Below are 26,442 nucleotides of genomic sequence, written 5' to 3' on the forward strand. Positions count from 1 at the left end.
TCTGAGTGACCTGGCCACCTCAAAAGAAACAGGCCCTTAAATTGTTTAAATATTCCACGATTCAGCCGACAAATTACGTCAACCTCACTTGCAGCTATTAATAGTAACATGCCCTTTGTAAAAAAAAACTTTAACAGCACAAGCCCTACCAGATCCTGCAGTCTTTTTAGGATTCCATTTTACCAAACTGTCATTATAATTCTCCAATGTAACTGACAATGGCTTGAGGCAAATCAGCAGCACTGCCATGTTTGGTGCTGAAAGGCAACGCTGAATTCAGTATGCCTCTCACTTTAAGGCTTTTAATCCATTTGAAATTATTGTTATTTATATACTAGACTATAAAATCCCACCTGCAGCCAAAAGCATCCTGGTAACGGTAAATTAATTGAAACCAAATAAGTCCGAAATGGAATTGTGATATTGTTTGTATAGGATAAACATATATAAATACACACACACGTCAAGCTGAAATGTTAAGCAATGTCAAACCGAACACACTGAAATGTAGGTAAACGTGGATTGAATATTTGCTCAATTTTTGGACGTGGCGTAAATCAACACAGTACGAGTGCAATTTCAATTTCAAGAGTAAGGCATACAAAAAAGGGTCTGAAAAATCGTGCTGCAAAAGGTCCAATATCATGCAGGTGAGCAAGACGGCTCCTTCAAGGAGGTGTGCAATACGTAGCGCAATTCCATTTACATTGATAAAAGGGAAATATTGAAAGGGTTTTAAAAGCGAAAGCTTTAATCCTAATCCCTCGGTTGGTTTCACCGTAGTGACATACATTAATCTGTCATTCATATATGACATATCTCTGCAATAGGCAACCGTCACTGGATTAGAATATGAAAGATGCATTAAGTCCTGACGAAGACTGCTGTGCCCGCGTACGCATCACACGCACCGTTTGTAAACAGTTACCCCCTTGACGACACTGTTTTCAAAGTCAAATTCAAATTTCCTAACTCCCACTGAGCTCAAGGTGATCTTAAAAAGTCCTCGTACCCAAAATATATTTTTTCTGGGGGGGGGGGGGGGTATGGGGGCGGTGGGAATCCACAGAGCACAAGGAAAAGTGAGAAAACCCAGCTCATTTGGGCATGAATGATGGATTATATCCCGAATCTATTTATTCACGTCAGCCGATATTTCTTTTCTCTCTCCTCTTTTTTTTTTCCTTAAAAAAAAAATATCCCCTTCCTGCTGCCCGGGCGCGATAATGAACAAAGCTCAGCACATCATGTGGCCACACGGTGATTCATCGCAGGGCCGCTGGAGCCCGCTGACATTTTACAGCCACGGCAGCGGTGCGTGGCAGCCAAGCGGTCATCTCGTACGAGCCCCGCGTTCACCAGTCCATGGGGCTGGCCTCTCCGCCAACGAAACTCGGCCCCCTCCCCCCCCCCCCTTTGTACCCCCCCCTTCTTACGCCCCCCTCCTTTTTTCACCCCCTCTTTTTATGCCCCCCTCCTTTTTTCACCCCCTCTTTTTACGCCCCGCCTCCTTTTTTAACCCCCACACCCCCCTCCACCTCTAGACCAAATCATGACAATTGCAGAGGTATGCAAATGTAACTGCCCTCCTTGTTTAACAAGGCCCGGCTTTTGTCCCTCCCGCCCCTCTCATCCTTTCATCCGAGCACAATCACTTGATGATCACTACATGCCAGCGTGAACGAAAGAAATGTCAGGAGCAGCAGGAGGTGGCGCGGACGGATGAGACGATTGATTATGAGCTCCGGTGCTCGACAGCTTGGTGGAGAGTCACACTGAGATTAGGATTACACTAAGACCAAAGCCGATAGCAAAAAAAAATGGAAAGAAGTAAATTAAAAAGCGGGACCCTCGAGCTACGGAGTTGCTGGAAGCTGGAGGTCTTACTGCCTTATCTGCAATTTTGCTGTGACATTCATTATTGGGAAACACATCCGCTCTTGCCGAACAACACAGCAGCAATAGTGACACAACAAACCCTGTTAACATGTCCGCGTTTGCAGTGCAATTTTGGTGATAATTGAGCAGAAGCATACAAGCAGCTTCATTATGAGCTAACCCCCTCTAAACGTAGCGCAGATACGCACGGACGTAAATATTGACAGCATGAAATATACACTGTCCTAGTTTTAATTAAAACAAACAAAACGTTCCCGTTATTATATTGTAAAATCCATAGTCGTTATACCAAGCCTCGCTCATATTACATCACGTGTGGATGTACGAGGGAACCGGTGTTAAAAATAAAGCGATCGTGCAAAGCGTGAAGCTAACGCGCGATTGTAAACACGAAGCGCACACTTGGCCAACACGTTGAAATTAATGATTATAACACAAGCTTGACACCACTGCCAGCACACCCACAGCCCATCTATTTAATTTTTACCATGATTAAGCAGCTCCTTCGCTCTGCCTGCCTGCCTGCCTACCGATGCTGGATGTATATCGTACACGGGCCATTGTTACTTTGGTATTTACAGCTTCTTGCTCCAAACGCTCGGCAGACACTTTTGTCCGTTTGCGCGACAAAAAAACCCCCCCAAGTTGTGTTGCGTTGCATTGTGCTCGTCGTGGAGCGCATCGCAGCGTGCTTCTCCCCGGAGTCCGCCCTCTCCCCCTCCCCCACACATCTATTCCTGCTTGGCACAGATACCTTCATCTGCAAGGGGCAATCTTCGAGAGACGCTCTTTTGTTGCGTGGGTAATTTTCCAAATTTAGCTGTCATACTCACCCACAAACGCCCCCCCCCTCCCCCATCCTTTTGCGAGACTAGTCACTTTTTTTTTACACCCAAGGACATTAGCAAATAGTGAGCCGGTCTCATTATTTATCTCCAAAGAGCATTGTCAGGGACAGAGGTTGATCGGATTTAAGGAGAACTCCCTGGACCTTTTAGAGGCAAGAGTGCAAAGCACTCCAGCTGTCGTTACTAACTCTCCGGCCTCGCCGAACCAACAAACTAAACTAAACAAACAAATCAGCAAGCAGCAGCACAAAACCTGAACAGAAGAGGCAGCAGCTTGCAAGGTCATCTACCCGAGATGGCTCCCCACTAGTACGGTCAAGCACACTGGCCACGCCGGCCCTAAGGGTACATCGCGGTCTCGCAATAACAACATCGCAAACGAGGCCCTCCCAGCCGGAGCAGAACCAAATGGCCTCCGAGGAATTCCCTCCCCGTGTTCGGAGTCCAGGGGCAGAAAAACAGGCACGGCGGTCACTCCGAAAACTCCCTCCCCAACACCGTGCCCCTTTGACGGGTCCCCCCACACCCTGTGAAGCAATTGAAGCACTCGGTTCATGCTCAGGGCGTAGGGGCCGGCGGCGCTGTTGGAGTTACATCGCCGTTGCATTCACGCTGGCCGCAAACGTTGGGCACGGAATTTCCAGCGACGGCGCTCGCTTCTTCGTTGCTCTTTGCCAGGGAAGACGCGTCTTATTAAGTTGCAGGGATCCCCAGCGCGCACCGGCTCGTGAAGCGTGGATAATAGCCCTCCCGTAATCGACGTCATCCTCGTCGATCACGTTTATGCCGCACCTTTCAATTCCCTGCGAGTCTCGAGGTGCGCACCAGCCTATCGGGGCGATGGGGGGCGGAGGAGGGGGTCATGTGGGTAGCCAGCAGTCATTGTGCAGAGGTGTAGCTTGCCAAACAAATTTACTCGCATGCCATTTATTTATAATCTTATAAGAATTCTGGCAACGGTGTCGGCTACTCTTTTGGCGTCCACTTTCGCAGCAGACGGCACAGTGTGATAAAAAAAATACTCTGCAGCATTATTGGATGGTTGTTGGGATTTCAATCCATTAAAGCCTGGGCTATCTAGCTGTCGATCTAACATCAACATGTTCGATTTCTGTTACATTTGTCGCTCAAATTAATGGTGCAGGACGTCTTCTGTTGAGCGCAGCTCCACTCCGCCTTTCCTCCACCTCACCCGCAGAACACACCGCCCACTTTCAAATTAAACGTTTTGATTTGCAATTCTTCAGCTCCGCAGCAGTAGCACTCAAATAAAGTAGCACAATAGCCTCCCACCTTCTAAATCACGCCGTCCCCAATCGCCTTAAAGCGTAGTGGCGAGGACGGAGAAGAAGAAGAAGAATATGAGGGAGTGGTTTACCGAAGAGCGCGTCGAACCCTCGTCCATAAATAATGCAGTGTGGTGAAGATAGTCGGTGGGGCCGCCGTTCCATTACTCTAAATCTATGACCATCATTGACTTCCCGTAACCCGGTGGCCCTGTCCCCATCCTTCCGCGCACCACGGCACCTCCCCGGCGTTCCGAGAGCCACGGAACGACTCACGCCGCGCAGGTGACAGTGTCGACCCGTTCCTTGCTGGACGGCGATTACACTCCCCCCACCCCCACCGCCCCACCCCACCTCCCCCCCGCCACCCACCTCCATCAGTGCCCCCACACAATAGAGCCAGATGGTGAGGGCGAGGTGCACGGTTGGTTCATAACGCGCTGTCGGCTTCCCTACCGCGGCACTGCTGAGAGCCTTCTTGTTCAGCAGGCAAGTGAAGCCAAGCCGAGCCCCACCAAATTAACCCACATTGACGGAGACGTACTGCTTATTGGGAATGTGCGTGTGACTGTTGTGAGGGGTATTGGTCTGAAAATGTCAATATAATTTGCCTTTAGTAATAAGCTCTTGGATGAGCAGAAAGCAAAACAAATATATTCATCACATTTTTCCAATTAGATATTAGAGTGTAGAATAATAACTATTTAAGAGGGGGGGGGGGAGAATAATAAAAACAATTACATTGGTTTAGATTAGATTTAAATGGCATGGGTCAGCCAGCCATGTACTCCTGTAAAATTGAACAATGAGGCAAGTAATTTAACATGGTAGTTGTTGCACCGCTCTACATCGCAAGGGATTCGATGGCTGTTAGTGGAAATTGAAAATGCATAAGGTTCGCTAGGCTTGTACGACAAAAATTAAAATGCAAATCCCGACTCCTGCAGATCTTTGTTCACATCCGCATGGCCCGACCGTAAAACAAGAAACACCATGCCGAGCAGCAGCACAGGCCACGTGTCGTCACGATAAGACACAATCCAAGACGATGAAAACTGCCATTGGTACTATCAACTCCAAAGTAATAAACGTTAACGTGCAATCATTCCAGAGTCTTTATATTTTCACCGTGTTGGCAGGGAATCCTCATCGGCGAAACACAGTGCCCAGAACCTCTCGAGTGCAATTGAATTTGTTACATTCTATTTATATTGATTTTGTTGCAAAGTAACATGACACGATCTGCCTTCCAATGAACGGTTTAATTTCCACATCGTCACAACACTGCCTCTAAACACAATTTAAAAGGCTAATGTTAATGTTGCCCGCAATAAACGTCATAGGAAAAATATATACGGCGCATAAGCTTTCAGCCAGACTGCCAAACCAAACGACCTTTTCATTCACAAGCCAAAGAATACGTATTACTGTATTGCAATAAATATTGATTAAACACTACTGCGCATAAAGCAATCGTCGACATAAACGGATACATAATATTCCTTTTGGCAAACCCCACGCTAAAAATACACCGGTTTCTGCAGGGTATTTTATGTTATTTTTCTCAGAAGAACGGTTAAATGTGCATAACCTGGTCGAGAGTAGCTATGAAATGCCACCGTTTTCATTGCTAAGTAAATTAGGAGCCCCATTCTGGCTTTCTACCATGGCCATTGAGGTTTTTTTCTTCCTTAATTCGTGCCCTTGGCAAAAAAACAAAAAGTTACAGCTGTGCTGAACCAGCCGCGTGTACATTTATATGTGCGGTGGGGTGGTGTGGATGTTTCTCAAAATGTAGCAGCAGCAGCAGCATCCAGGTTTTAGATGAAAAAGGAATAAAACACTGCTGCTGCTACTGCTGCTGCTGCCCTCCCTTGCCACCATCATCGCTTACCCCACCACCCCCCACTGCCTTTCCACCCCCTGCCATCAACCCTGGAGACGCAGCAGATGGGAAGCGGGGATTTCTTTTTTACCCCATCCCTTGACAATCCCCTTCATCCTCCGCCCTGCTAACTCAAAACTGAATCAGTGCCTGAGCTCTATGCAACTACACACACACACATCCGCACACATGCATGCACACACACACAATGACAAAGATCCCAGTATCGCCTATATGGGCTGTTGGGGGCAAGCGCTGTTCGTGAATACCGAAAACGGTCGTAAAACAAACAGAGACAAAGATCCCCAGAGTATGGCATTTGCTGGACTATTTCCGCGAGTGCGGTTAGCGAGCACCCACGAAGGCCGGCACGGCACACGAGAGGGTGGGCGACCAGCACCACGCCCGGCCGCCTTTATCTCCATAGTGGCGATGTTTACACATCGCACTAGGTGAGGCCCAGGACCGGTTCCGATAATCGTCACTTGCGTTTGCCGTGGGGCCGGAATCGAACTCGGGTCGCTGGGTTCATAGCGCAGCGCGCTAACCGCTACGCTAATACACGTACAAAGACAAACACCTCCCGTACAGCCTTTAACAGACTGTCAGGGTATGGTCTATTAGGCAGCACCTCTCAAGGCCGGCACAGCGCACATGGGGATGGTGTAACCGGCACCACGCCCGGCCGCCTTTGCTTCCGCAGTGCATGGCTAGGTCTAGGGGAGCCAGGAGTGATACAGATATCACCTGCTACCGACGTTAACTATGGCCGGAAATCGAACTCAGGTGGCCGAATTCGAAGCGCTGTGCCATAACCACTGCGCGACCACGCGCGCACACACACACAGCTCCATCACAACATGTGCACGAGCGCCAATGGGTTGTTTGAATGTAGACGGGCTGCCGTCCGTAGTAGTCGTGCTGCACGTGTGCAGGTGTTATGGATACTGCATTCGAAGGCTACACAGGAGCACACAGGGTTGTAGCGCTGCACGCGTGCTGCACATAACCTCAACGAGATTTCACCGGACTTTTAATATTCATACACGCCACCACCATCACGAACCGACAGCGGCATCATAAAAACACACACAACCATACACACACAATGCGTGACCGAGCCAAATTAAAGAACCCGATATTCCTCCTTGTGTATGCAGTCTTTGTGCGTATTGACAAATGCTGTGTCATGCCTGCTGAGATTTACCGCTGGATAATACATCGTCATGTAAGCTCGACTCCATCGCGTTTCAGCAACGCAGACCGAAGCGTTTACACGCTGCAACTCGCGTTGCGATACTCCATGCAGATTACGGGGCTGCATTACACGATCACACTGCGGCGGGACCACCACGCGAGCCGTGCGGCAGGACGGGAGCCCCGCGTCTCCCGGCGTCTCCCGGCGTCTCCAACCCCCCCCCCCCTCCCTGTCACGTTAGGCAGCGCGCCGTCCGCCGCGTGTGTTTGTGCGTGCGAACAGAGAGAGACTGGAGCACACTAACCTGTCTGTCCCTTCCCCAACGTCTTCTCCAGTCTGTACGGCCCTACGTACTGGGCATGTTGCGCTCCTCCGCCCGCATCCTTAGCCGAGGACATCTTTCTCCTTCTTGCCCCTTCCTTTAGGCTCTCCTAGGTCCCGTCGTTGGGGAAGGGAAAAAAATAAAACGAAACACAGACGCACAAGCGAGCGCAAAGATCCCCGGGCTGAGTCGCAAAAAAGGTTACAACTCTGCCTCGCTTCCTCTCCCCTTCATTTTGCTGCCCGCTGAAGGACAGCAGCCATCCGCAGCGCCGAATCCGGGTCTCCAGCCACAGCCCCCTCGCTCCCTGCCTCGCCGTATCTCATTAAAAAAGACCTCGGCTGTGGCTCGCTGGCTCCGCTGCCGGCTCTGCATGCTACATACGTGATGACAAGCGAGCGAGAGAGATGGGAGGGGGTGTAGGGAGGGGGTGTAGGGAGGGGTGGAGGGGGGAAGAGCGAGAGCGCCTCCCTTTTCCCTACGTGGTCACTTATGCAGCAATGGGGCTTCTAACGGCATAGTGCCACAACGTTCGACTTGCGCACCCAATCGTCCGAGGGTGTTTTTTGTTATTGTCTGTGTGTCCTCATAGGGCGCACGCCTTTCTTGCGCGCCTGTCTGTTTGCATGCGCGCCTGTACTTGCGCAATTCCCTTATTTAAATTGTGCTTGTTGATATTCTACGTGCGATGGCGTGCGTAGATCGTTAGCCGGGTGATTCATGCGCCCGCGTTCGCGAGCGGCGAAGGCAGGAGGCCGTGGTGGTAACCGCGCAGTACTACAACACGGCCTGCTATCATGACACGGGTCCCGTATTCAGCACCACGGAGAGCGCTCTTGATCATCTGCGGCAGCGATGCCCTCTGCAGAGAATCGCGGGCAGCTGCGCGCCTTACGTAACGAGCTTGCCAATTGCTTGCAGCTGTATTGCCTTGGCACTCTTCCTATTCGCATTTCGTATGAGGCGTACACAGTCAGGTGCGGGCTGCGATGTGTCCGAGAATCCGAAGACGTTTGTCGTTCTAGAATTTATTATTGCGCGCATCCATCCCTTTAAAGTTAAATGTGCGCGTGCTACAAATGTTATTGGTGAATGAAGACGTGTCCTCTCGTTGCTGCCAACGACCGTTTACATTGAACAAAAAAAAAGGACGGAGGGGTCGCCTTTGATATAAAGGAGAGTATGAAGACACCGAAGTGCCGCTATGAGTATTCATCGGATGCAGGTTTTGTTTGACCCTACAAAAATATTGTTATACATTGCTCAGCAACAAAAAAACATAACCCCTTGTATTGAGTGGTTGCGCAGATACGTGGTGTTTCGAGATAGGGCTTATTCAAGCATCCCGTGTGCAATCTTACAAACCGTCGACCGAATGTTTACAACAACAACAAAACATACAAGCAAACAATAAGCCACGGCATGTGTGTACGATAGTATGATGAATCGTCACTTGCTGAACCAGTTTGAGTGATCCCAGGGTTTAATTTCAAGCCCCTCCCACCGCCCACCAACAGCAGGGGAGGGGCGAAGAAATATATATTTTTTCAGAGTTCAGTACCCGGACAGCACTCACTGAAGATCAAACCCTAGTCCAGTAATTCTAAACCTGGGGTGGATGTACCCCCAAGGGGTGCGACACAAGGCCAGTTTTTTTCAAAGGTAAATAATCGAAAACACAAATTAAGCAAGGGCATGTAAGCTCAACTACTTTGTTTCATCAAACCAATGTATTTACATACCGACAACCCATACATTTTACCCGTATTCTTGTAGAAGGAAATTGAGTTTTCAGGTCCATACGACGCATACAGCCGTTTCAATACGGGCAAAAAAAGTGTTTGTTTGTGTTTCTCCCTTGTGATGGGATTTTGTAGGATGAACTTTGATAAGGGGTTGACAGGTATGTATTTATTAACATACTTTTTTACGATTGAGAACAAAAGTGGTGCAAAGGCTGCAGTAAAGGTTAAGAACCACTGCCTTAGCCGTTCCCAAATAAAAACTGCATGACGATGTCTACGCTCTTGAATAAAGAACAAATGGACGCGATACATCATCCACTCCAAACCGAATAGCAATTGCTTCATCACACCTTAACTTACCGTGAAGCACACAGATAAGTAAAGCGACTTGTGGGGTCCCAAATTCAAACCCAAAGGGACGCTGCTGCTGCTGCTGCTGCTGCGATCACACTGTGTGTCCCTGTGTTTAAATCATTCACACAGATAAAGCTTAAACGCCCACGGCTGACTGATGATTATCAACCTCCACGTGTCGGAGCTGTACGCGAAGGCCTGACGAACAACACATGTATATATTACAATATCTTGTAATCGGCACTGCACTCAAGTGACACGTACTGAGTTAAACTGCAGGCTATTGCTGGTGAAATTACCCGATGTTAAAATACTGATTGATCCCTTTTTGACATGAATCAGTCCCTTATAGTTGTCAAAGTGTTAGGGAAACCGGTTTAAACCTCGTCCTTTGAAAACAATTTAATAAAGTCTGTAAAACTAAAACGCCTTGCCCTGAGTGTCATTTTGTGATATTAATTGACGCCTAGAGTCGCCTACACATGAAATACACTTCCCCATATATTTTGAAATACGTTGTATGTATGTTGAACTTATTTCTCACCGTACGTAGCCAACTGTGTTACTCGGAGGTGCGGCAAGCGTGCACTTTTATAACACGAGTATAACTACAACGTGCTAGTGCTCATTCAACAACAGGCGCGTTCAATTGGCAACAGTCTCCACTTAATTCAATTAACTGAAATATTAACTCGCCATAATGCTGGGTAACCGCCTACGAGAAGCCCTCGCTGAGCCGCCACTGGTGGATGCCGACGACGCTTAATTTGTGCTGTTCCAGCGCGTGTGAGATGCCAGCTTACTCGCCCGTGATAAAGTCCCTTTTGAGAAATGTAAACAGCGAAATGCATTTTAATCTTTTGTTCCTTTTGGGATTTAGCCGTTTGGCGCCAGTGGGGTGAGTTATGTGCGCCCGTTAGCGCTGCCTCACTTTTAAGTTACAAATGTTTTTTAATTGTCATTATTATTGACAATTAATTTAATGGAATTGAGTTAAATTACTCACACTACGACACCACAGGCCATGTAATGGAAAAAAATAATAATAATAATTGCTGCTGCTACTGCTTCTGCTTCAGTGATCCTACTAACTTTAAGAAAAATAATGCAAAAGCGATTAATATTTCCCCCGACACAATTGTCTCTCTCGAAGAAGGGTTCCTCCTCGAGATACAATTATTATTTAAACCAGACCCAATGTTACAGTTGAGCACTCGGTAATACATTAAATACATGTTTCTGTCACCAAGCCGCGTAAATATGAGATAATTTTTTTTATTCCATCAGCAGCACTGACCATGGAGTAGAGAGAGATAAAGATCGCTCGTATAGCCTTAACACACTGTTGGGGCAAATTCTGTTAGTGCGCACCTGTGAAGGGCGGAACGGCACACGAGGTGGGTGGGTGGCCAACACCACCACCACGCCCGGCCGTCTCCCCAGTGGCGATGTTTTCACACCGCACCAGGTACTCATTTGAGGCTGAGCCGAGCTAGGGGAGGCCCAGGACCGATACAAATAATCGTTACTGGTGTCTAGCCGTGAGTGGGAATCGAACTCGGGTCGCCTGGGTTCGTAGCGCAGAGCGCTAACCGCTACACCACCACTCCCTACACAGCACCGCTCCACGAAGAGCGAGAGACCACTTACCAACAGACATCTGGTAAACACGATCTGTTGAGACTCTGCTGATGAGCCCCAGGATCCGATCCATAGCTTGGAATGTTTAAACAAATACCGCTAACACTTGCCTGGAAGGCCAATAGGCCGACAGACTACAATATATTGTACAGTACGTGGATATAAAGGCAGGTGCTTACGTTTGGTATTATAGTAATCATTAGTTCAAGAGCATTGTACGTACAAAATAAATACAGAGGGTGCAGAGGACATGCCGAACTCGGGTTAATGTTGGTAAAACTGGTTATGTTTGTGAATCGATGTTTGTGTAAATTACCACGAAAGTGGCTACAGGCACCAGATAATCCTCATGATCTCTGTCCTGTTCGTTCCACTCGATTGCTTTTCTCATCAGGGCACCGACGGCACGCGGTCGCGTCCTGCGCCGTGATGCGATTCATGCCACAAGGCCACGCATCACCCACATAAAGCTAGATTAAGAAAACAATCCGGATTAAAGCATTCCCACACACGCAATTCCACGCATGTATCATGAGCTTTAGAATCAATATTACCTGATTCCTGCAGTCACGAAAGCTTCAAATCAAGATTGCCTGATTAATTGATACATCATTATATCCCTACCAAATATCTCTTTGCTTACACAGTTCACTGTGCACATAGATAAGCAAAGGTGAGTGTACTGTGCTCTTAACCTGGCCATCCCGGTCATGGCTCACATCCAGGGGCGGAGCCACAGGGGGGGCTGGCGGGGGGGGGCTCAGCCCCCCTGAAATTTTGGGAAAGTCGGTAATCGGGATAACCGGATATCCGGCTGCTGCAAAATGCTGCAGGCTGCCACCTCGTGCTGCCCTGCAGGCTGCCACCTCGTGCTGCCCTGCAGGCTGCCACCTCGTGCTGCCCTGCAGGCTGCCACCTTGTGTGCTGCCCTGCAGGCTGCCACCTTGTGTGCTGCCCTGCAGGCTGACACCTTGTGTGCTGCCCTGCAGGCTGCCACCTTGTGCTGCCCTGCAGGCTGCTTGAGCGGCAGCCTTTCGAACTTATCGAACTTATTAGCCACATCAGCGGCTCCGACCTATTAATAAACTCCGCGTTCCAATCCAATAAAATTTGTTTTATACATTTGTGGCGTCCATTGGAAAACATTACACTGGATATCTCAGAATATTGAAGTCAGCCCCCCCAAATTCAAAATCCTGGCTCCGCCCCTGCTCACATCAGCAGCCAAGCGACAGCTGAATCAGTCCTGGGCCACCCTTTTCATTAACTCGCACTGATCAGGGTGGTGAAGTATGGTCAAGAAACTGCCATGACCAATGTGACATGGGGAGACCCTCATCCAGCAGTGGATTGACAAAATGTCATGTGTTGTTAGTGCACACAGCCTCTTGAAAACTGTGGATATAGGACTAATTTAGCAAACCTTGGATAGTACATTTGCGATTGTTCATAATGGGTGACAAGATACACAGGATGCATGTCGATGCAAGCGTAAGGCTAGCGTGTATCTGCGAGGCTCTACAAGGATGTCGGGTGAACTGGCAGCACTCTTCCTCGGTCAACCGTACCCACTTTTAACATCGCTACACCCACAGAATCACTATCCCCTCCAGTAGAGCGGCCTTGCTCTTTCTGACATTGGCCCCGGCTACTGCTCGCATGCACCGCCTCACTCCTCTGCCAACTCAACCCCACTATTCAAAAAGCCCCATCCTTTTGCCCCCATATTAATGAGTCGAGCCGAGGCCAGAAACTTTAGAAACCGAAACAAAATCCCAGATTTTGACAAATACTTTGTGACGCCGCGGCTTTAACTAAGCAAGTGGGCACAAGTTATGTCAACTTGGCTGCCACATCAAGAGGCGTACGCTCCCATAAGGTGTTTGGTTACTTCCTCCTTTGCCTCGATTCGTGAGAAGCGCAACAACAACAAAAAAAAGCCACGGGTGAAAAAGTGCCCCAACGTCGCCATGAACATCCCCAAGTCCCAACCGCTCGTACAACTTTCCCAAAACAAGACATTCGAATTACACTGATTTAAATAAATAGCATGCATATTACTTTCACGGTCGCATTAGTTCAGGCCCCCGATTTAATTAATAGGGATGGGCTGGCCCATCTATCACGTTACTAGACCGCCTCGGGAAAGAGAAATAATGCATTAGGGGAAGAGAGGACACATTTCTCTTTGGAAGATCTAATGTACGCATGGCTTCCAACGACAAATAATTCTGTGGTGCATTGGGCATTCCGTATTGGAACTAAACAAATGTATTAATTCTGCCTCAGTGGGTTATGTTATGAATAACGTACATACTCTTGTGGACGGCATATATGCTTTATTGTGCGTACACAATATACAGTGATTTCATTATTAGACATTACGGTATATCCATTACATTTTACTGCTCGTCCAGAATTACATAAAGTAACACACATACGGGCGCACATTAAAAGAGATGCAGATTCGGACGGTAAAACAAGCTCATGAAGGCTAATGTAGCAAAAAAAAAACATCGTGGGCATAAACCGGTACAATTTCACAGGCCCTCCTTATCCCATTCGCGCTCACTTGATTTTGCTACATTCACCCACCCCTGCAAAAAAATGGCACGCTCCAAAATACACGTGACCAACGCATGCCTGCTCTTTCCCAAGGTAAGGAAGAGTGTGGCTTCACAGTCGTGGGATACACGACTGGAGCGCGTTTGATGTGACGCAGGGGTGATAGGAGGGGGGGGGGAAGCCCCTTCTCTCTCCCATACCTACAAATGTCCTCATTCCATTTGGCACATGATCGCGCAACATGGCTGGGTGACCACTTCACTGAATGCAACGCAAACAAGTAAGGCAGCTTTGGTACGTGGTTAAAACGCGTCGTGAATGGCACATAGCATGGGCACAGCAGCATCGGGTTCGCGCAAGGAGATGGTCTGCTGGCATGTGCCACCCCCCATCCCACGTGAAATGGAATGATCCAAACGTGCTCCTGCACCAGCACGAGACCTCGTGTGACCTCAAGAGGCGCCGCACTTTTAGAGAATTCCAGTGTTCGTGGCGGGGCATGACAGAATGATGAGTTTGGACCTCCTCCACGCACACACCTCAATGGCTTGTGAGATCCCACGTTTAGACCACAAACATCACACATTGACTTGGTGGAACAAAAGACATCAACTACGTTCAAGCCGAATGCACCGTTCCATCACAACGCAAACGTCGCCGTGAGCTGGCCTTCAGGCGTGGTTAAAGTCAACCACCACAGGTTTTTACTTTTGATTCCGATGACGAATCAGCGCGCGTAAATTACACAATGTTTCAGGAAGTGTGTTCCTCGTATTGCCTATGAAATATGGCTAAAGACATTTTGCACAAACTACATCAGTGACTCTCGAAACAAACGGCACGACCACGAGAACAGTCAGAATACTGCAAGCAGATACGTTTAGGAGGAACGTTAACACTATTCGAACATCAACGGAGCGCAGCACAATCCCAGAATGGACGCTCACAGAACTCGGCACATTCAACACCAGCAGCAGCATTTTAAGAACGTGACACACGCGCACACACGGCAGACACTACTACCAGTAGGACATACTGGCACCAAGGCAACCTATTGTATATAGCTGCTGCCAGTAAGTTGACTCGTTCTTAGCAATATCACGTGATTTTTACAAGAGATATCTTTTTGCACGAGCAGTAAGTCTGGAATCGGGCAAATTATTTTACTGGCAGCAGCTGTTTGCAGGCTCGCACCGTTCTAAGATTGTCTACTGGATCTACACACACACAATGAACAGTCGGACACACACCGTATATATTGCCATACATCTGTGACCCATTGGTAAAGTATACAAGTGCGTGGGTTAAACGATGATGTAACGAGAGAACATTGAGTACAATCCCAAATGACCCTGTTTAATGCCTCTCTATTAAGCATTGCAAAATTACCTTGCCTTTTTGTGGGCTGGCCTTATCTGTACTAGTATCATCACAATATCCCAATATTTTGCATCTGCACACTTTGCTCCTGCTATGAGGACACGTTCCCCCACTTTGGCAATGATACGTGGGGAACCTTCATTTAAAATGACCGAAATACAGATTTCAATTATTTATAAATGTCTTATAAATGTGTAACAACTATTTTTACAGCCCTGACCCACTTCTATTACTTATTCATTTGCTATTCATGTGTAATTATCGACTGCTTTTCTTTCAATCTGTCACACCTGTTACACTCTCCGTGAATAGACAATGAGACTTAACACTCTGGTTGAAGTAGAGTTATGAACTCCACAATAAAGCAAAGGACACTGTGATTGAACAACCTGTGTTCGCAATTAAGTAATATTGAATAAATAACAAAATAAATAAGCACAAACCTTTCTAACATAAATATAGGGATGGATGAGCAACATATGTCTTTTTTTTGGTATAGCACTTTTCACATAAATCCGTGGAATAAAACAAATGACAATTACAAGGAAATTATAAGAACATAACACTCTCCATGATGGTATAAATGCGGGTCTATTCTGAAGCATAACTTGGGTTGGCATTAAGGGCACGTGTGCCATTGCCACAGAATGCAATTCTCCAGTCGATAATTTAATGCATTCCTTGGCCAGCTTCTTCTGCAATGTCGCAAAAAAATGGACATCCGTGATTATCAGAGAGAGAGTAATGCTTATATAACTAAACGGCGAAAATGGATTCCTGCGTTAGGAAGAGTGGCGTGTCTGTCAAGTGTGCAGCCGGTGCAACTGCGTCTGGGTCCCACTGGATGGGATGAAAGGCCAGGTGTCAGGCTATGAAGAGACGGGGGACATTGGACCAGGAGGCCCCATTTCATTGCTTGCGCAAGGGCCCATGCGAACCGCGCTACGCCGCACAGGACTACGAGGTAGCATGCGCCCTCCGCGTGAGAAATCGCCACGTGGGGCGCGGCTAGACGTGCGATTCGTGCAGGTCCAGGTCAGTCTCTTCGGCTTCCACCATCAGCTCCCGGCAAGGTGGCGGTGGCGCCAGGAAAGAGGAGCTCGCAGGAGGAGGGCCGCCGCCCTTCTCCGGCGTGGTCGCGGTGGCGAGCAGGGACGGCGGGAGGAGGCACGTCGTCTCGACCGGGCCCCCACGACCATCCTCCTCGTCACCACCACCGCCCCCGAGGCTCCCTCTGGAGTCGAAGAGCCCCCGGTGACGCGCCAGCCCGTAGGCCAGCAAGCCCCGGTTAAACTCCTCCTCCATCTCGGCCGCCAGATCCATCTGCCAGGACGAGCAGAGGTTACACTACCGTGACTGGCGAGAACTGGCAAGTGAGAGAGTTAGAACTGGCAAGTGAGAGAGTGTTGCCCATGTGGTCGTGTGTTTAGTATTATTTTGTCCCGGGTCTGGTTTATACGATACAAAACAACGCGGGTTAAATATAGCGTCTATATGCGACCACATCTCAAGAGAGTGTACGGAAACAATGGGCGTATTTGTTTTGTAGACCACGGTCAGCAAAGGAGAATGAGCGACCTCCTACAAGATGTCAATTTTAAAGCGGGCGTGACAAACACAACCAAGTCACTGCATCATTAAATCGTGGCATTAAAACTGCAGAACCTGGATCACATTTTGCAGTGCAAATGTCATTTTTTTTCTGTCTCCAAATACGAAAATAATCTCGTTTGTAAGTTACTCGACGTAGTTTCAACGGGCTCACGATTGTTGAAAATAACTCGCTCCCAGAATGCAAAAGCGGCGCCGAATTTCACATCCCTGCCGCAATCCACGCACACTCATTAAATAAACTAAACTTTAAACTATTAATTATTTTATCAGGTAAGGGCCCACTGAGCTATGTAGCTCTTTTTAAGAAATGACCTGGCCACAAACGATAACTCAACAAAGTGGCTTATCATGTGGAAATTGATAGCAGCCGAATACTCTAAACGCGTGTTTCAAAATGTGGAGGGTAACACCGGAGGACCCGGAGAAAATCGATGCGACCACAGAGAGACGTGCAGACTCCAAATATACAGGCGTTGGGGGTCGGCATCGAATCCACGGCCTTCCGTATACCAGGCGAGGTAGCTAACATCTCACCACTGTGCGCCGCCGCCACCACCGGACTGAGCGAACAAAAAAAACCCCTCGTGCGGTACCTGCTCCGAGAGCTCGTCATGCTCCAGCGTGGAGAGATCGGTGACGGTGACGGTGACCTCGGCCAGGCTGGAGCTCCTGCCGCCGCCCTGTGGTGGCGCCCGGCGTGGCGCCTCGCCGAGCGGGTACGGTGGCTTGGGGGCCGCCTCGGCTTCGGCCGGCGCTTCGTCGCCCGGCGGCACGCGCGGTGGCGGTGCGGCGGCGGCGTCGTCCCCTCCCGCGGCGGTGTCGCCGCCTTCTCCTGGGGCCACGGCGGAAGCTCCCGCCTCCTCTGTAAACGTCACAGACCGCTTCTGCTCTGCTGGCACAGAGAAAGCACAATGGTTCTGATGCCTAAAGGGCAAGGGTAAAGGTGCAGCCCCGCATTTGCTTGCTTGCGCCGCTGCTGGCGATAAGGGCCTTCGCCAGGGGGAGCTCTAGAGAGAGTGTAAAGGGTATTTGGCCTACTCTTCCATGCTGCCCAGACATCTTGGAAGAGGTGGGAGTACCGATACTTCTTATCCCACCGTACGCGACCTGCCGATCGACTGCAATGTACCCATGTATACTGCTGTATGGACAGAGGTGGCAGAGATTAAATAAACTCGTTCATTGTTTCAACCATAACGCAGGCAACCTCTACATTTAAAGTCCAGCGTGCGAACCATTGCACAGGCAGCAGCATCCTCTAGTGCCTAAACGGTTATTAAACTCCACAATGCTTCGTTTAAGACGCTTCATAGCACGTGATACTGTGCAAGGATGCTGCTGCACTAGACCCACCATGCCTCATTTTCTGGAGATGCAGTGTTTAATGTTTCATGACTGCTAGCCTGAGATCAACAGCTTGGAGTTAAAACTCCCCAGCCATTTCCACTTTGCTCACAATCCAGACATATATCCGCTTCAAGTTCTCGTGAGTACAGATGGAACTGTTGGCACGTTCAGTCTCAGACGGCTGTGTCATTGCACGCAGCATTAAGATGTAGCTTAGAACAGCACGCTATGAAGACTATGCCAAGTGATTAAGTGCGGATATCCCTACTCTTCCATCTAGTGTGTAAGATGAAGACCCTCCATCTGTGGTGTCATGAGGCATATGACCGTTATTCAGTGGTGGTGGTGCTAGCCCACTGGGGGCTGTCGGGAGAAATAATTTTAGGGAAGCCCTCCTTTCAATTGAGAATGTTAGTCGGATGGCAGATGAGATATAGACAAAAGATCGATATTAAACTGGCTTTTTATGTTAATTAATTGGTTTTGTTTATTAGCTTTGGAATTTGACCTGGTATTTGATGCACCCTTGTGTGTTTTTTCATGAATCCAGGGCCTCTTGAGGATTTGGGGCCCCAAGCTTTTACAGCTTAGTTCACATTTGCATAGTCCCTCTATCAGTAGTGCCATGAGGCACACATCAGCAGCGAGAAAGACCTCAACCATTCCCTATAAACTAAACTATACAAATATTTGTATTTTACCAGGTAAGGCCCACTGAGCTATGTAGCTCTTTTTCAGAAGCAACCTGGCCACAAATGATAGCCCAACCAAGTGGCTTACTACGTGGGAATTTATAGCGGCCGAATATTCTAAACGCATGACGTTGATTCTAAATGTGGAGGGAAAAACCGGAGGACCCCAAGAAAAATTCACGTGACCACGTGAAAGATGGACATGCAAACTCCAAATATACGGTCATCAGGGGTCTGGATCGAACCCACGACCTCCTGCACACCAGGCGAGGTAGTTATCATTACGTCACCGCGGAGCCCCTCATTCATTTTAAAGCCGAGGGCGGCGCCGGTTAGCGTGTGGCTGCGTACCCAGAGGCCGGGACTTTGGCTGGATGCTGCGGCGCGTGGTGGAGAGGCGTGCCGCGTGCCGGGGCCGCGGGTCGTTCTGCGTCTTCTCCCGCGACAGGAGGAGGCGACGCGGCTTTGCCGCCCCCGCGTCCGCCAGCGCGCGAGCCCCACGTGGTGCGCGAGCGCGTGGGGAGAGACGAGAATTACACTCGAGCACGAGCTGGCGCGACACGCCCACACACACGCCTGGACTGCGGTGGTTTAAAGCCGTTGAACTTCCACGGGCCTCTCGTCAAAATCACCCGGAATGCACCCAATGTTGTGCCATCTCGGAAGCTAAGCAAGGGTTGAGCATGGGTAGTGCTTGGATGGGCACACCAGGCTGCAGGATCACAGGGCTGCATTGTGGGAAGAGGAGGGAAGTGCTGCAAAAGTTCACCGTCGCGCTGTACTTTTGTGCGGTTACTCGGTTCTCAACAACGCACGTTAAGTTTGTATGCAATATTGATGTTTGCGTTGAACAGGGCACCGTCGTTTAGATGGAGTGTTTTTTTTACCAATAACACCTGGCAACCCAGCAGTATTTATTTAAGCAGCCTGACTCTGCTCATCTGATGGGACCCAAAAGGTCTAAACCGGACCACAGTTTCCATGCTTAAACAAACGCTGATGTATAATACTGGTGTGGAAAACCAATCCCAGCTGAGAAAAAAAAATACATGAAATGCGAAAACACAAACACAGTTGTGCTCCACCTGTCGTGCGGTTATAAAGCGCAAAGGTGGAATTCCAACTGCAGGCTTCAGAGGAGGGCAATTAATGTGGGTACCACTCGTACCCTTGGAGAACACTCGCAGCGAACAACAAGAGATTCACCGTGTGCCCCACCGTTTGTCGTGGATGAGCAGCAGTTGCATTTTGGGAAATGATTTCATTTTCCGTTGGTGGAACCCTTTGCAATAGCAGAGTTTGACGTTGATGGCCTCGACGCTTGGGAAGAGTCCCTCTACGCGTCGTACGTATGTATGTTAAACTTCTTTTACGCCGTACGTAGCCAACCGTGCTAATCGGAGGTGCCGGCGAAGGACATAAAAAACTAAACACAAAAAGCAGTTGTGAAAACAAAACCAAAAAAAAAATCTAGATTTAAAAGTGCATAACTCCAGCGGCTTCCCAATATCGGAAGGAAGAGCCCCTACCTGCTTGAGGCCTCTCTTGCGTCCCAGCGGCTGCTGCGTCAGCAGGTTCTGTCTCCCCGGTTCGCTCTGCACGCTCGCCACCCTAAGGCACAATCGTGCTCCATGTCAATGCCCTCCTTGCGAGAACAACTCCCGTGAGGCGCCGGCAGAGTTCGCTCTCACGCTCCAGGGCGTACGAGTGGTCGGTCGTTTGTACATCTTCTCCATTGTTGCAACAACAACAACAAACAAAAATCGACTGAATAAATGCGCACAATGACAAGATGGAGTCACGAATAAAAAGAGGAGGGAATGCCTGCGTAGATTTTCTGTTTCATAGTAGGTTTTTTTTTGGGTGAAGTTTAGTGACAAAAGGGGCCGTCCATAAATGACGTCACGCGATTTTGGACGATTTTTGACCCCCCCCCCGCGCGTCACACGGCGTCACAAAAAGTCAGACCCTCCCTCAAATATGACGTCACAAGCTCTGCACCCACCACCCCCCCCCTCAAATCGCTTTAAACTATCGTCATTGTAGTGCGTATTTAATGTGGCGCTGCACTCTGATGTTGTAGGAGAAAACATTTATTAAAAAGTCTATTTAATTAAGTAGGAACGTGTTGTCTGTAGTTATTTAAAGTTTGCGCATTTTGATGTGACGTCACATTTCTAAACAACCCCCGCCCCCCTCGTCACACATCGTCACAAGTTGTCTGGCAGCTAAGGACTGTGAAAGGCATGAGGAATCTAATGGGGGGGGTGGGGGGCAGTAAAGTTGCATAGCATTACTTCTGCATAACGAGTGTGGCTGTCTCCACATCCCACGAGAACGCACATTCCATTTCTCTGCAAAACTGATAAGACGCAGGCACGTTCCCTGGAAATTTGAGGTAAAAAATATTGCCCGCGTTCTAAATCCTACAATCCATTTAATTATTGTAATAACTGTGACTTGAGGACTCGGCAAAAATTTGCGATAAAAACATATTGGTTTTGTTAAAGCTTAATTTAACGGCTTTTCAAATCCTGTGTTCTGGTTAATGAACTGTCGGGGAAAATGCTAACATCAACAGATACTTATGGCATGTTCCCAAGAGTCTGTGCGCAGAAGAAAAATGAGTTAATAAAACAAAACAAAACTGATGAAAAGATGTTTACCAATGAGAAGCGATGGATGACCTGTGGTAGATCGGAAAGTCACAAGGTCAAGACAGTTTTATGTATCGCCATCACAAGTCCACCTATTGCACCAATGCTCCTCTGGCTTGTGCACTCTGCATCAGCGCACACATTACGCGATTCCCATCGAACAGAAACAAAACGCTCGTGTGGTGCCGGACCATTAAAGACAAGCACAGCACAATGGACATACAGTTTATGAATATTACCACCAATTATTGTTTTTTTTACACGATCAACACACCCAAGAACAGATGCTATCCTTAAACAAGCTTCAGCAAATCGGTGGCAGAAACTCGAAGCTTGCCGAATTTCCGTCTTTTCCCCCCCCCCCGCACACAAAGTGACACCCACACGGGCCGCAAATTGAATGTGCCTGACTGCACGTGACGTGGCCGTGAGATGTAAAACTCCAAGAACGCTACTTCAAAACATGGGCAAGGGCAATTATCCCTTCACATGACTGTCACATCACATTGGATCACGGGAGCCTTCATATATATATCCCTACCGACGGCATACGGGCAGCGGATAAATATTGGAAATCGCACGGCGCCCTGTGACAGTGCAGTCGGGAGCATCTGGGGCCCGGGGCTACGATTTCCCCAAATAAAACATTAAAGAGGGAGTCACAAATGGAGAGGACAGGAGCCACGAATAACAGCGACCACACGCACAAAACTGGGATGAAGGTTGGCATGGGGACTGTACCTAGAGAGGTTAGCCGCCAGGCTCTGGATGTCCTCCAGGACATTAGGTTCACTGCAGGGGGGGAGGGGGTAGGGGGGCGGGGGTGGATCAAGGAGGCGTGGACGGGGCAAGGGGGTAAGTGGGAGGAGGCAAGTGGATGCAGGGTTAAAGTGCGAGGTGAAATTCAAGCAGGGGCCAAGGCCACAAAAAGAAGTGAGAAGAAAAAATTTGACAAGAAGCAGTTTACCTTTCGGTAAAAAATTGGGGGAGGAATGATTGACCCAGCCACCATTCCACCCGGAGAGTGGATGCATCATCGCGATTCAGGGTGGCAGTGTGATTAAAGAATCGATTCTTTATTTTCATACAACATAAACACGTGACTAAAACAAAAATAGATTATTACACGTGCAATTTGACGCGCGTGCCATAACGGTGAGGATCAATGTTAATCAACGAATATGTCCACCCCGAGTGTAAACGTACACTCGAGGGCTCACCCAAGGAAGTTATTGCTTCAGTCATCTTAATCCGGCTGGGCATTAATAAAGCCAATCGCCCCGATTAAACAAAAAAGTGGCATGCCCCATTCTGGCAAAGGAAGTTGGCAATGAGCACGCACAACTCTCACGAGCCGCCGCAGCGGCAAGGGGCGTGCGTGATATTCGCGGACACTTTTTATTTTTTTGCTGCCTTTTCAAGAAAGGAAATATATATATACCTTTTAAACATTTCACGGTGGGATCTGCCTTCGGGGGCAGTGCAGAGTGTACAGGCAAACGTAGCGATGGGAAAGATGGGTGGCGGGCCCGCGTGGTAGCCCCGGATGCGTTCGTCTGCTGCGGAGTAACAAACGTCGTTTTTTTTTCGTTCTCTTGTGACAACGTCACTTGACGTGTACGATTTTCTGGTTGCATTTTGCCTTCGAGCTCATTAATCTAGCTTCGTTGGAGCCAAAGTTGAACGCACGCTTTTTATATTTTTTTGAGTGATGCAACAAAATCCCGTTTAGCTTTTTTTAGACGTTTGCTTGCACGAGCATTACGTGAGGAACTTTTGTCACGAGAAGCTGCACATAAAACATTCATTGCAGTCGACGGATTAGCGGGAGTGTGACAACTCGACTCCCCCTTCCCCACCCCTGAGGCAAATTCCACAAATTTAGCTTTTTGTGATCGCTATTCAGTTAAAGTAAAATTGTTAACATTGGGGAGGGGGAATGTAGCAATCACCAATGGCTGCAGGGGGTCAAGTGATACCGTTGCATAAAACATATACAATGAGAAAAAAAAACCGTTTGATTCTTACACATGCAATTTGACGCACAAATCATGAGGTCGCTAATCGATGCGAGTCGACGATTCGTCGCACCCCTGCTGTTCGATCACGCGCTTAACCGTTGCAGCTTGAGAGCCACTGGCCCACCACCTGTCTTCCCCAGAAGGACAGAGTCAAAGGAAAACGCTCCCAAACGAAACCGCTGTGCCATGTGCAATCTGGCTAAGCAGGCATGGGTCGTAGGGCTGCAGGGCCCCGCGCTACGCAGGGGGAGGTCGCCCCGTGGCAAGGGGTCAGTCGATGTTAGCCATGTGTTTAACAAAGACGGAAAACGCTCACCTGAAACAACAAGCGATAGTATCCGTGGATGCGGCATGTAGCGCCGATGTATTAAACAACGCGGTCGTGTTTTTGTAAAAAAAAATGTTTTAACAACATTGAATAATAATTTAGTACATATGATATTTGCGCCATTGTTAATGTGCAGGGCTATCACGAAGGTTGCTGCGTTTCACAGACGGGTGTAGTCTGTCAGGTGGGGGTGGTGGGGGGGGGCGATGTTGCCATGTGGATTTACCCAATTAAGTGACTTGCAAGTCATTGATCAAATGTGGACCTTGACGCCAGCACTCATTGGCCGACTCTTGTTGGAATAATGTCACGGGATCTTTACACCCGCAGTATTAACCAGGGTAGCCGCCGGGGCTCGAACAAGCAAACCTCTGCAAAAAGCGGCAAAGGCGCTATCACATCCACTAATTCGAGTTTAGATCATTTGCAAGGAGGCGCTGCTAAATTCGCACTTGTTGGCAAATTTAAGTTGAGGTAGCCCGGCGTTGGCGAGAAATCTTTTTGTGTTTTCACGCCGGAGTTATTTTCGGTGCGATGCATTAAGAGTTTTTTTTTTGTCAGCAAGTGTGGGATTCTACTTTTTGTTTTCAGTACGGTAAAAAAAAATATAATATGCGTGCTCACACTCACGGCCATTGGTCACGGGTAAAGCACAGCAATCGGCAAGGCCCAACGCCATCACCGACTGACTCACGGTGAGAAACACGGAATATCCACACCCGCGTTACACGGGACTGTCCTGTGCACCAGGATTCACCTTGTGCCATGGGGATATACACCTCGCACTCCACCTCCAATGCCGCCCATGCACGTGAGCACATGATGGCTTACGTGCGTAGCTCTGTGTATATACATGGGGACGTGGAGAGCAGTCGTGTAGCGGTTAACGCTACGCTTCACTATGAACCCGACGACCCGAGTTCGATTCCCGCTCCCGGTCATCACCAGCGACGATGATCTGAACTGGTCCTGGGCCTTTCCTAGGTCGACTCAGCCTCAAATGTGTACCTGGTGGACTGTGTAAACATCGACACCGGGGAGACAAAGGTGGTTGGGCATGGTGTTGGCCACCCACCCCCTTGTGCCGTACCGGCCTTCAAAGTACTCGCCAACAGCACAGGCTATATAGGGGGATCTTTGTCTTTTCTTTGTTATACATGGGGACTGGAGTCATGGTGGTTTGCCTTCTAATGCTACCTTTCCAAGACCATTGGAAAGGGGCCTCAATGGCCCAGGATGGCCCAGAAATGGCCAAGGTTAAACAACATGGCAGGTATTTGTGTTCCATTTGCTGCATGATTCACATGCTTCTCTGCCGTTGGCCTCTCCCCAATCTCTACCCTCTGTGATCACAAAACACGGTTATGCTTAAGAAGAGACTTAGTTTAGTCTGTTCTAAGTCAACATCTTTTTTTAAAATTTTTGGTGGATTTTAACCAAATTACACCCTGAAGTTTACATTTTACATGAGAAACACTGTTGAAGGCATTGCATCTGTGATGTCACGACTGATTCTGAGAATGTCTCAGCGAAATCATGTGTATGGATGTTGAAACCTCTTCTTTCGCACCGCACATAGCCAACCGTGCAAATCGCAGCGAGTTAGCCGGCCCATCCCCAGAGCCCGCTTGATTGAGCCCCCCCCCGCCCCCCCCCCCCCCCCCCACACACACACACATCCGTAGCTGGCGTGCCGAGTCGAAACGCAGCAGAAGTACGCACGTGTGCGCGCGAGTACGCGAGTGAGTGCGTGCGATGGAATGAGCAGTGTCACCTCTGGCTGGGCAGCATGCTGCAGATGTGCGTGCTGGTCTGCGGCGCCGACATGCAGGACACGTGGCTGGACAGACGCCTGCGCCCTCGCGCTGTGCCGCTCGCCAAGAACGCCTCGTCTCGCTCGCTCATCACGCTTGGCATGCTCACCGACTGGTCTGCAGGCACAGGGGTGGATCACCGCTGCGCGGGGTTTCGCGGTTGGGGTGTAAAAGCGCTCCGGTGGGTTTCCGGGTTTGTACCGTGTGTCGTGTGCGGCATTATGTCCTGAGGTTTTGACCGACGTGCCGAGAGCTTCTTCGGCACCTTGAATTAAATTCAAGTCCCGAATTGAATTTGGGTCCTGAGGACAGCTCTCAAGCAGGTGGAGCAAAAAGCTCGGACATCGTGTCTATTTATACGCGGTACGACACAGAAACAAAAATCTGATCTATACAGGCACGTACGTGGGCACGGGCAACACGTTGGTTCGCGTGTGTGCACATGCCTTGAATGCCATAAGATCTACTGATAAATGCCTTAAAAAGCAAGTATGGTAATTACTAGGTACAGTGGGCGCTATTCATAAGTTGGCCGAGTGCTGCTTAACGTTGGTGAAATCATCAATGTTACAGCAGCTAATCTAACAACAGAGGCATAACCATCGCATGCATTAGTTATTAAAAGCAAAAACAAAATGTATTTTTTTCGAGAAGTCAGTCAGAGAAACCCCCTCAAATACGTAGACGTTTTTTTCCATATAATTTATTCACGGCAGTGGACATGATGAGGTTTCCACCAGCTGCTACTGCCTTCTTGAATGCCCAGCTCCTGCTTTACCCATTGTCTCCGCAGTAGTCGTCATCATGTCCCACCGCCTGTGTAGGCCACAGTGAATAAGATGACGT

At 48.8% G+C, this 26,442-nt stretch overlaps 2 protein-coding genes across 12 annotated transcripts in view; both read right to left on the bottom strand.

Moving 5' to 3' along the window:
• Positions 1-7,864, bottom strand: part of LOC116939983 (serine/threonine-protein kinase BRSK2-like) — a 183,615-nt gene extending 175,751 nt beyond the window's left edge. For 2 of the 4 annotated variants that reach the window (XM_032949130.2, XM_032949129.2), the window contains exon 1: positions 7,421-7,864. In XM_032949130.2, the coding sequence (XP_032805021.1) occupies positions 7,421-7,514 (94 nt within the window). In that variant the 5' untranslated portion in view covers positions 7,515-7,864. The remainder of the gene's footprint in view (positions 1-7,420) is intronic. The other 2 variants (XM_076065389.1, XM_032949131.2) reach the window with 1 other exon arrangement.
• A 5,633-nt stretch (positions 7,865-13,497) lies between these two features.
• UNC80 (unc-80 subunit of NALCN channel complex) overlaps positions 13,498-26,442 on the bottom strand; it is a 111,137-nt gene continuing 98,192 nt past the window's right edge. For 5 of the 8 annotated variants that reach the window (XM_032949134.2, XM_032949136.2, XM_076065393.1 and 2 more), the window contains 6 exons: positions 25,557-25,713; positions 22,175-22,225; positions 20,306-20,387; positions 19,128-19,239; positions 17,331-17,629; positions 13,498-16,446 (listed from right to left, as the gene is read on the bottom strand). In XM_032949134.2, coding sequence (XP_032805025.2) covers positions 16,132-16,446; positions 17,331-17,629; positions 19,128-19,239; positions 20,306-20,387; positions 22,175-22,225; positions 25,557-25,713 — 1,016 coding nt within the window. In that variant the 3' untranslated portion in view covers positions 13,498-16,131. The remainder of the gene's footprint in view (positions 16,447-17,330; positions 17,630-19,127; positions 19,240-20,305; positions 20,388-22,174; positions 22,226-25,556; positions 25,714-26,442) is intronic. The other 3 variants (XM_032949135.2, XM_032949133.2, XM_032949138.2) reach the window with 3 other exon arrangements.

Source organism: Petromyzon marinus, chromosome 7 (genome assembly GCF_048934315.1).
Source record: "Petromyzon marinus isolate PM22_M1 ecotype Great Lakes invasive population chromosome 7, UKy_Petmar_22M1.pri1.0, whole genome shotgun sequence".
In the NCBI taxonomy this organism is placed as follows: domain Eukaryota; kingdom Metazoa; phylum Chordata; class Hyperoartia; order Petromyzontiformes; family Petromyzontidae; genus Petromyzon; species Petromyzon marinus.